Source organism: Limulus polyphemus, unplaced genomic scaffold (genome assembly GCF_000517525.1).
Source record: "Limulus polyphemus unplaced genomic scaffold, Limulus_polyphemus-2.1.2 Scaffold5730, whole genome shotgun sequence".
Lineage (NCBI taxonomy): Eukaryota > Metazoa > Arthropoda > Merostomata > Xiphosura > Limulidae > Limulus > Limulus polyphemus.
In genome coordinates, this window is record NW_013671340.1 from 6845 (window position 1) to 19265 (window position 12421).

At 31.3% G+C, this 12421-nt stretch overlaps 1 protein-coding gene across 4 annotated transcripts in view; it reads right to left on the reverse strand.

Annotated features, from left to right (window-relative positions):
- Positions 1-1677: 1677 nt before the first annotated feature.
- LOC106472916 (probable protein phosphatase 2C T23F11.1) overlaps positions 1678-12421 on the reverse strand; it is a 27100-nt gene continuing 16356 nt past the window's right edge. For 3 of the 4 annotated variants that reach the window (XM_013933588.2, XM_022401457.1, XM_013933587.2), the window contains exons 6-9: positions 11348-11489; positions 9072-9155; positions 7714-7859; positions 1678-7007 (exon numbers count right to left, since the gene is read on the reverse strand). In XM_013933588.2, the coding sequence (XP_013789042.1) occupies positions 6576-7007; positions 7714-7859; positions 9072-9155; positions 11348-11489 (804 nt within the window). In that variant the 3' untranslated portion in view covers positions 1678-6575. The remainder of the gene's footprint in view (positions 7008-7713; positions 7860-9071; positions 9156-11347; positions 11490-12421) is intronic. The other variant, XM_022401458.1, reaches the window with a different exon arrangement.

A 12421-nucleotide genomic window follows, 5' to 3' on the forward strand; every position in this document is an offset into this window, starting at 1 on the left:
CTACTTCCAGAAGATCATCAAGGCTGGAGCCACCCAAACACATACTCAGGAAGAACTCCCCCAGCAACAGGACGGTCAGTAACAACAAGATGTCATCTCATCCGTACACCAATGAAAGAGAAAAACCACCAAATATACTTGGTGAATGGACAATTTTGTTTCAGGAACTTCACCATTCGGGAAGGGGCAGTGTTGTAAGATATATTTTTAATGTTAACAAGAGGGAGTTGAAGGTCGTAATAAAACACCTAGAAAGTTTTAAGAATGTAACATCAAGTTTTTTCTAGTATATTCCAAGTTAGATTATGAATACGACGTAGCTATATAATGTGTAGAGTTGTGAAAAAGTTTTCAATAGTAAAGTGAATTGAAAGATAGTTAATGAGTGTAATTTTCTTAAGATGGAGAGTTCAATCAATCGATGTGTTTTACGTGAAGTATTTGGAACTATGTTTGTTATCTCCTTTATCTAGTTACTTTGTACTGTTGATTTGTTTTACGTTAGTCAGTTAACGTCATTTGTAACGTATGCTACAACTTACGATAGTGTGTACCAGTCTTTGAATTATTTATTTAAAGGATGTATTGCTAGCAATTTACAACTTTATTTGAACTCTTTCTAAAATCTTGTAAAGAATGATACTAGTAACTGTTTTTCTGACATTATGCAAGATGTTGACAATTTTACAAATCTTTAAATTAAGTTTCTAATGTCACACTTCACAACGGCGATGGAAAAAAACGCCAGTAATAACCGTTCCTAGCTTCACTTTATTATACAAATGTTTTTTAAACTTCAGTGTTATGGAACAACCATTGGTAATACTATTACGCCTACTAGCGCTACCTACAGGACTTTTGTAATTAATACTTTTTTGTCTTTATGTTTGTTTGTAGTTAAGCACAAAGCTATACAATGGGCTATGCGTGCTCTGTCCACCACGTGTATCCAAACCCGATTTCTAGAGTTGTAAGTCCGCAGACATATCGCTGTGCCACCAGGAGGCTCGTCTTTTTGAAAACGTTAATTTAGAAGCTAATTTTTCCTTTCAAAATGGCCACTGGTATGGTCAACGATTTTCGTTTTATACTCTGTTTACGGTTCTACGTGTTAAGCCACTGGAATACCGAATATTTATTAATAAATAGTAAATATAAACTTAATTATGTCTTTGGTACGAAATTAAATAAGGAAGAAAATTTATTAAAAAAACTCTTTAGAAATGCATTAGTTAAAGGAAAATTAACGTTTAATATTCCATAATTTATACTCAGTATCTTTTTTTGTGAAGTATTTAGTTATGTGAATTTCTATATAAAGAATATATTCTGGTTTCTGTGCCACTATAAGAGATTATCAATCATATGTTTTCATGTTACAAAAATGTATAAAAAACAAAGTACATTGCAGGTAGCAACAGACTGTTACTCTCTCTTACAGTATTTCCTAAAGACAAAAACAGTCAATCTTCATCAAGCACCTTGGTTTCAAAGAAAAGAATACAAATGGGCAGTAATTAGTGAGTTTGGTAACAGTGAACAGCACTATTCAAGATGTAAAATGTACTGTATTGCAAGCTTTGCTCTTAAACAACCAAATGAATAAGTAATCCACAAACTGTTCTTGTCTTCTGGGAAATACTTACCACATTATTCATTCAAATTAACTGAACAAAATTAAACTAGAAAATTTTTATTCTCCAAATGAACAGTAAAGTGAACATTCCTAAACTGACTTTTAAAATAGAATATTCAGATTTCACCAAACTTGCACACACTGATCATATTAACGATAAGTCAATAAACAAGTTCTTTCCCTTCTTCTGGAGTAAGAGTTCAGGGAACTCTACAAGATCATGGTGAGTTTAAGTGACAAAAGAAAGTTCACATGGTCACTAACTCATGAAAAGTCTGTAAACAGCATGTTCAAAATCCAGTTCATTTCATCTGTTCAATCAAATATTCTTTTGTCAACATGTGTATACATATGGTAACATCCAAGTGTACTGAGGTAGCTATCACTAGATGTCCAAAACAGTGGATCCATTACTTCAAGAAATGATGTTGTTCCAAAGCACAAAAACTTGTCTTGTGAATGTCTGAGACAGAAGCATCTATCATTGATAGAACTATCCTATTGACGTTAGTTGGATACTGTTCATGTCCATATTTTTACCAGTCACTGTGCTCATCCAGTTACACAACCTGTGAGGAAATTATTTGATATATTCTGATGATATAAAAAAAAAAGTTTTTTTTTTTTTTATGTAGAACAAACAAATGTCTTAATGACACTACATAAATAGCTAACTTTCAACACATTATTCACTGCCATATGTCCCTAACATTCCAGAACAAACCTTTCAAATCTTATGTAGTTACTCTCCTCCTTCAACAAAATCAGAACACAACGTACTTGTGTGTGTAGTTTCATACCCAAATGTGATTAAATCTCAGGAAAACAAATATTTCCAATCACTTGTATAAAGAGCAAAGTGAAATAACAGATTTAACTGTATTTTTTCAAAATTTAAAATTAAATGCACTCAGTCCAAATACTTGTTACCTGACCCTTTTAGAGTTACTCAGTTAGGCTTAAGGCAAGAGTTAATAAATTATTATTTTTCGTATTATTTAAATTTCTTGTGGTTGTCTTAAACTAGAAACTCTTTTGGTTTCACTAACAGAAAAAAAGATACTGTTACCTAAGCCATTTGTGTTTTAACAGGGAAATATACTGTTATCTAAGCCATTTGTGTTTTAACAGGGAAATATACTGTTATCTAAGCCATTTGTGTTTTAACAGGGAAATATACAGTTACCTAAGCCATTTGTGTTTTAACAGGGAAATATACTGTTATCTAAGCCATTTGTGTTTTAACAGGGAAATATACAGTTACCTAAGCCATTTGTGTTTTAACAGGGAAATATACTGTTATCTAACTTGAAATATTATTAGTTGCCTACAATTTATAAAACAATACATCAACTTATTTTTAATAAAGGCAGCATTCTCTAGTGGCTTTTGAATAATACAAGCACCTTGTTGAGTGATTCAAAAAAAATTTTAAACAAGTACTCTAAATTTTAGTAATATTGTAAGTAATTTTTCTTTAAGTAAATAAACGTATACATAAACTGCAACCAAACTGAAAAAGTAACACTGCATATACTGAATAACCGGTTTAAAAACAGAAATTTGACTTTCAATAATCCGAGAATAAGATCAAACACTGCATATATTCAATAATTGGTTTCAAAATGGAAATTCAACTTTCATTCATCCATGCATAACGTAAAGAAAAAAAGAAACCATTGATTGTAAAACTTAACAGACATTTGTTGCTTCTTCCACTCTTGTACAGAATGATGAAAGACAGGTTTATTTGAACTTGTACGCTTCAGTTCACTTTTTAAGATTGAAAAGATCCTACATTTCTTATTGTAGTTAAAGATAACATACAACCCATTATCAGGGCTGTATTTAGACCTTTTGAGGCACGGGCGGCACTGTCCCTTATAAACTTCACCATCACATTTTTTATAGCTCAATTACAAGGATGTTACCAGAATGTATACCAAGAAACATTAATCAAACAGACATTCAAAAAAGTTAACTCCTAACTTAATATCTCAATCTCTAAAGCACAAAACATTGATTAAATTAAAACCTTTACTTAAACAAACTAACCTTTCACTTAGCAATAATGTTCAAAATTATTTTTTTACTTAAACACGCCATTTCATGTATCGGTATGTCTTGATAAGATGATTTTACAAAATACATATGAAGAAAGTATATTCAAACCGATCTTCCTTTAGATACATTGCAAGTTAAACTAGTAATTACTATAAACTATATATATTTATTAAAAGTTTTGTTTTTCAAACATTGTAGTTCTGTTATATGGTTGAAAACAAGAAATCAAAACGTAAATATCAAAGTTTTTTTTAGCTCACTTACTTATACACAACTGAACTCGTATTCACCAAGGCCTGTTGTTTCACATACAATAAAACCTAGGGGCTAAAGTTCATTAAACTAGCTATCTTCCACCAACCTGACAAACACATGGTTTTTCACTCTGAATAAATTATACAAGACCTCAAGCATTTAAAGAGAATAGTAAATACAGTTATAAAAGAAAAATGTAATAGTGGTAGAAACAAAGCAGGAATGTATAAGAGTGACTATGTATATAGCATGTCTTGAACATTATATATACATAGTATCAGTAAAATAACAAAAATTGACAACATTCCAAATAAACACTTAAATCTTTTGAAGAACCAAAATTATGTTTTGTGATTATAGTTAAGAGAAATAAAAATACATGGATTTTGTACCAAAAAACATATGTTCTGATCTCATTGTGTTTCCAACTATGATACATCTCGGCTAGGGAAGTTTATATTTAGTGTTTTCACTGTATCTAAATTGACATATTCTTAGTAGTAGATAAAATGGGAAAATAAACAGATCCCCGTGTCTTTTTTTTTCTTTTCATAAAATATGTATTTTTGATTGGTAAGGTATAATTGAGTAATATACACAGCTCTTTCTGCTAGTGTTAAAATTTCCAACATAAAGCAGTTTACAAATAGAATTTTTGTAGCAACAAAATGTTTGTTTAGTGCTTGATTATAATGTTCTATATATTCAAAAGGTAAAAAATGCACTGACTTTTTATGCATCTAATATATTTAATTATTACAGTGGTTGGTTTAAACCAAGCATTTATCATCACCATAGTTGCAACAAACCAAGTCATCACATCCAAAAATAACAAATCACCTATTTATAACTAAAACCATAAATTTAATTGAAAATTTAAGTATTCAGAACATTGACAAAAAAATTAATAAATTTCTCCTACAACCAGTTTTCTTGCTAGTTTTGCAGGTTACACTAAGAATAAGAAAATATTATAAAAACATATGTTATAGATACTATACAAGTTAAAGACTGGTGTTGACTTTTACTACTAAATTCAGACTCCCATATCTCAGTATAAATAAGAAACAGTATTTTAACTGAGTAAAATTATATATCAATTTAAATAAATAAAATATAATTAAATACTTCTTCTGTAGTCTTTTTGTTTTTTATAACTGAGAAAGGCCCAGAAAAAAAGCTTTTGTTTCAGATAAATTTGATAAAAAGTAGGGATGAGACAACACTAGTTTTGGTTGGATATCTGGCTCTTGATATCCAAACGGATTCAGATATTTTTGGATTGGATAGTAGATGTGGCCATACCTATTGAAAACGTACTGCATGTGTGAGCTCCTACTTCATTATAACTAGTTACTTTGTCATTGTTTTTGAAAAGTTAATAAGGATATATCCCACGTGAATGAACGGCCGTTGCAGGCACTTTAAGGGATTGTGGCACTTAGCGACATGACAGAATACTTTACCGAGACTGCTGTGCTTGCTCTTCCAACCATACCTTTGGTGTACAGTGGCAACATATCTGATGGACGTGATGTTTATTTAAACCACATAACGAATATCTGCACGCTCCCACTCTTTAAAACTGGGAAATATGGTATTGTGTGTCCAAGCTAATGGAAAGCACCTGTGGGCTAGAAGATGCAATACCTATTATGTTTGACATATGTACAAGTAATATAATGAAGTGAGATAATCCATTGATGGAAATGCTATCTGATTAATCAATTCATTTCAAAATTAATATCCAATCAGATTGGATTTCATCTGATAAAGTCCGATCGGATTGAATATTTATCCCATCCCCAATATGCTCGATTAAATCCAACCTAAATGATAAGATTTATTGTTAATACAACAAACACACAACGTTAAAGTCCGATCGGATTGAATATTTATCCCATCCCCAATATGCTCGATTAAATCCAACCTAAATGATAGAATTTATTGTTAATACATCAAACACACAACGTTAAAGTCCGATCGGATTGGATTTCATCTGATAAAGTCCGATCGGATTGAATATTTATCCCATCCCTAATATGCTCTATTAAATCCAACCTAAATGATAAGATTTATTGTTAATACATCAAACACACAACGTTAAAGTCCGATCGGATTGAATATTTATCCCATCCCTAATATGCTCTATTAAATCCAACCTAAATGATAAGATTTATTGTTAATACATCAAACACACAACGTTTTTCAGTACATTTTTAACATTAGTTCTAACATCAAGAATACATATTATATATATTTTTCCTAACAAACTGACTTACAATCCTCTTCTGAGACCATAAGTAATTATAATAGATTAACATGCAATTAATGACGTTTTTTCTTAATAACTGGGGTCTTTTTTTCTGGTGCTGATGGGTGGGCAGATGGAGTACTATACAAAAATAGAACACCAGCTATCCTTCATGGCACATGTCTACTAGTTACCAGCCAAAACTATTAGTTCAATGGCATAAAATTTGTTTTCCTCTCACAGAAATGGATAGTTTAAAAAAATTCTTCACTGAAATGGCTATATGAACAGCTTAATAACAGACGGTCATCTTGGTTGCCATGCGGTTTGGATTGAATGCCACAATATACCAAGCTACTAATGAAATCATGCCACAACCATATGGCCATCTTCCAAGTCAGACAAGCAGGTTTCAGGGGTAGTGTTTGAAACATGGCCACCAGATGTCAGTGTTTTACTATGTTTATTTTCACCTACATGTAAGCCTGCAGCATCAGCCAACTTATCAACTGATTGCTGCTGTACTTTACTATGTTCTTTTTCACCTACATGTGAGCCTGTAGCATCAGCCAACTTATCAACTGATTGCTGCTGGTCTTGTGAACAATCATCATCCTCTGGCTCCGGTGTAGACTCACCATCCGTCAGGGAAGAAGTAGGTCGCTGGCACTTTGCAGCAAGTTCCTCATAACTGCCCGATTGAAGAAGACAAACCAAAATAACAGTCATGTTGTCACAACCAAGTCCACCCATTTGGCAGTCTGGAGCTAGACATCGTGTCATAAGTTCTTCACATATCTAAAGCAGAAATATGACACAATCATGTTTAAGAACCAAAACAGCACAAGAAATACAACCCCTAGTTCTATAAGAAAGTTAACATAAGTTAGAGCATATTTTTAATGTTACTAAAGGTGAAAGACAAAAACAAGAATTAATACACACATGTAACCTTAAGTTGAAATATTGCCGTACAACAAACTGATAAATTATACTGGTTGCAAAAGGTGTAACTCCAGAAAGATAACTTTTGCAGTTTAGAGAACTACTAGTCACTGTTCTGTAGCTGACTGAGAATGTTGTTTTTTTCACTTTCAAATTGGAAAAATGAAAAAGTAGTACTTTATACAGTACAAAGAATTCACCCACCCTTACTAAAGATTTTATAGTTCTTAAACTTAAATGTGACACAATAGTTTGTCCTTCAATTCAGCTGCTTTTCCAGGACCACCTGCATTTGAAATATAACTGTTTAGGTGCAGTTATCTTTCTGAAACTATAAACTTTGCAGAGTTCTGACAAACAATACATCTGTTTGTGTTATACTGCACAATTTAAAGTCAAGTTTAATATTCTGAGTGGTTTATGGAACTGATTTTTTTTGTAGTTTTATAATTACATACGTACACACTTTATGAAAAAAAACAATGTAGTTAAATATATCCATTTTAGGCACTTACTGCCACTTGAGTTATTATCCAATTTATGTTAAATAATGACTTACATGTTCAGGTTCCATTTTTGTTGCAATTCTTGTTCGTACAAATTCTACGACTTCTTCGTTAGTCATCACATCCCAAATACCATCACATGCCAGAATGATAAACTCGTGGTCAGAAGTTATTTCTCTTACGACTACATCTGGATATGCTGCTCAAGAATCACATAATTATTCTCAAACAATATCATGTAAACCAAATTACTCTATGCACTGTCTATATATGCATGTGCTATGTACAAAACTGACAGTAACCTGTTTTTACTCTTAAAAAGCAGAATTCTATAAACCAAAACAGAAAACATTAACAATGTAATAGCACTAGTCCAATGTCTTTATCTAAGTAAGTTAGTTTTAACAACAAATTTAGGGAGGAGCTTTATAAGTTTCCTTTTTTTTTCTTCTTTGTTATTAACTTGGATCTTCACAAGTTAATACACAGTAAGAATTACACAAAATTGCTTTTAATGGTGTATTTAGGTTTATAATATTTTCTTCCCCTGTATATCTTAGGAAAGGTTTTAACTGACACTTGAACATTTTCCACTCGTTTCAGAAGTATTACTCTAGGTCTAAAACACTTGGACTTGTAATGGTGACCAAAATCTTAAACTTAAGTAATGATATGATACACAGAACAGTTCTATGTGTCTGTATTTGTTCAGAATCAGAATAAATAAGCATTTCCAGTAAATTTTCTTTATCAATCCCTGGGACAGAAAACTCTAAATTTGTTCAATCTTTCAAAAAAAAAAACACACACCCGCCCAAAAATATAAAACTGATAAAAGATAAAGTAGATAAAATACCCAGAGATCTAACTGTTTTTAATTAAACTGTCAAACATACTTCATTAAAGATCATTATCTGGTATTAGCTACATCCAAATAACTAACAATACAAGTATAATACTGTTACTGAACATCATGATCTGGTATTAGCTACATCTAACTAACTAACAATACACATATATTACTGTTACTGAACATCATGATCTGGTATTAGCTACATCTAACTAACTAACAATACAGGTATATTACTGTTACTGAACATCATGATCTGGTATTAGCTACATCCAAATAACTAACAATACAGGTATATTACTGTTACTGAACATCATGATCTGGTATTAGCTACATCTAACTAACTAACAATACAGGTATATTACTGTTACTGAACATCATGATCTGGTATTAGCTACATCCAAATAACTAACAATACAGGTATATTACTGTTACTGAACATCTTGATCTGGTATTAGCTACATCTAAATAACAATACAAGTATCTTTCTTTTACTGAAAACTCCCTACATTTGTCTCAAACATCAATTTCCTGCTTAGTTAAATACTGCTCTTGGCTCACCTGTGACAATCTGTTCTTCTGGAGTCTTCTTGTCATTCTTTTTGAATACAAAGTCTCCTAGTGCTCTAGACAAGGCAAGGTTACCTGAATACAACAGAAAGCTCACCCCATTAACAAGTAGTGTTCTTTCATGTATAACAAAATATATCTATTCCAACAAGTTTAAATACGATCACGATCACAACTGGAAGATTCTGAACAGTAATTAGCTCATTTGGATATGTGGAGGAATGTGATTGGCTGCATTATGACATCATTTGGTTTTGCAAGAGATTACCTTGATATTATGGGATATCGATGATTAAAAATGGCGGAAAGAAAAGAAAGATACGAAGACATTCAAGAACCAATTAATTTAAAAAAATGATTAAATTATTCCATCAAAATGATGTAAAAATAGAAATAAATAAGGCACAGAGAAAAATGACTGCAATGTAAGTTTTGTCAGTGAATGCGTAGATATTTCCAGTACATATACAAATGAAACAAATTGCCATGATTCAATTTACTGTTTCTTCAAATAAAAGTTACTTGATCATGTTATGCACAGTTAATACCTACTTCATTACATGGATGGCTCACTTTCTGGAAGTCAGTGGGGGATTTGGACCTACTTGAGAAAAATCCTAGAAGCAACATTCAGTCATTATATGAAAAAAAAAAATTAGGCTATTAGAATTTCAGTTAAGGTTAGATCTCTTTTCTCATGCCTATTAACCTGGGCTTGTACAACAAAAAATTATGAATTATTTCAGCTGTTTTTTCTTGAGAAATCTTCCACTGGTAATTTGAAACTATGGGCTTCACTCTGACTTGAACTTCAAGTTTATGTGAGATAGCAAATTCTATTTTGTTATGATTCATTTGTCATTTCCTTCTTTCTATCATTTAGTTTATCTATGAATTTTTAGTCGCATGAAAATGCTAACTCACCTTTTTGTATAATCATTTGTATTTTGAGTAAATGTGTGTGTATGATGAAACTGATACCAGCTTCCCTAGTGGTGACGTACAGATACTATTAATGTATCAGAAGACTATGTAAATTTATGATCACAAGGTTGTATTCTTGTGACCTACTCTGTGAATAAATACCCTGCCAAAAGCTTCACTAAGAAAGAGAGAGTCAAGAGATAGTTATTGAAGGATATTGTTATTGCTTTTTGTCACTCGATATTGAGAAGTATTGTTTAAATATTGTATTTGCTGTTTTTGTGTTGGAATTAGTTTTTTTCTTTCTGGTCCCGATTCCATTATTTATGATAAAATGTTTATTAATATTGGTGTGAAGTTCTGGCCAGGCATTTGTTTTTTAACTCTGTTGAATTTATTTCTAAGTATTGTTAATAAATTGTGTTTTTGATGTTAAACCCTGATTGTAGTGCTATGTTCATTTTAGACCATTAAAGTTGGAGATATTTTTGAAACAGCTGTATACAATTTATAAAATAAATATAGAAATAACTTTTATAAACATGCTGTAATTATCTAAATATTACCCATTCATATCACTTTTAATGATATACAAGCCACTTTACCTCACAAATTCTTCCTGCAAAGTATTATCTTATAAAGTGAATAAGCCTGTATTTTTCTGCTAAAAAGCATGAGTAAACCTAAAGTTACTACACGCAATGTTTTTTATCTTGTAATGACATAAAAAACATTACATGTAGTAACTTTGTAATGACATAAAAAACATTACATGTAGTAACTTTGTAATGACATAAAAAACATTACATGTAGTAACTCTGTAATGACATAAAAACATTACATGTAGTAACTTTGTAATGACTTTACTAAAAATATGTCATTTAAGTTCAAAACATTCAATGTTTTTTTTTAATTTAGAATTTTTGTACAAAGCTACACAAGGGCTATCTGTGTAGAGCCATCCCTAATTTTAAGCTAACACTTGTATCTGATTGAATAGTGGAATTTCTCAGTCACTCTTCATAGTTTACCCAAAGCACTAAAATGCTGCAACAGGACACAATCCCTGAATCCTCAGATTCACAGACTGAATACACTGTACACTAGTCTAAATCTTGATCCCATTCTATTATTATCATTTTTTATGTTTGAAGTGTCTGTATTTCAAACATAGCAATGTTTGTAGGTTATAAGTGATAATATAATGCCACTGGACTGGAATGGGTTCAAACGCATTGTGAAAAATTTTTCAAACTATTAGTTCAACATTTGCACTTTCCTCTTAATAAACCATTTAAATGTTTCTTAAACTGACATTTATACAAAGAAAAAAAATTGCTTACCATTCACTCTGTTGAATTCAACCCAACCACCTGCTGCAATAATCCTTTTGGTTTCGGCTTCGTTTCCAGGTTTGTGGTCATACGACAACTGCTGCACATGTCCAGCTACACTTGCTACTGCCCTGGAGTCTCCCACATTACCCTGTAACAATAAACAGTCTACTGGAAATATACACAACAACTGTAACATGTAAACCACACTTTCCCTACAGAGCTCACAAGTGTTCATCTACATATAACTAACTATGTTTATAACCTACATCTTCTCTGTGTACATAAACTATAAGAAACAATATACGTCAGTGAATACAGTTTTAAGTCATTTATAAAAGCTAAAAAATACAAAATTGTACACTAATGATTAGTTTTTATATAATAGTTTCAAGAATTATTGTAATATAAATATATTTACTTCATATCTGAACAAAGCATAACCTTCCTCATTTTAGGAACAGGTTGCTTGACTACACCATTATGTTCCAAAATGTATTCCTGCTACTGTTTATAATAATTGTATTATTCTTATAAAACACTAATTAGATATCACTTTATGTCTTATGAACTTTCACTAGAAGTGCTAGACTCTACAACTTAATCACTAACTAGAAATGAAACTGTAAGACCAAGACAATAACAAGACCCTACAATCACTAACTATAAATGAAACTATAAAACCTACACAATAACAAGACCCTACAATCACTAACTATAAATGATACTGTAAAACCTACACAATAATGAGACCCTACAATCACTAACTATAAATGAAACTATAAAACCTACACAATAATAAGACCCTACAATCACCAACTATAAATGAAACTGTAAAACCTACACAATAACAAGATCCTACAATCACTAACTATAAATGAAACTGTAAGACCTACACAATAATAAGAACCTACAACTTAATAACTATAAATGAAACTAAAACCTACACAATAACAAGACCCTACAATCACTAAATGAAACTGTAAAATCAACACAATAAAAAGACCCTACAATCACTAACTATAAATGAAACTGTAAAACCTACACAATAACAAGATTCTACAACTTAATAACTAATTAGAT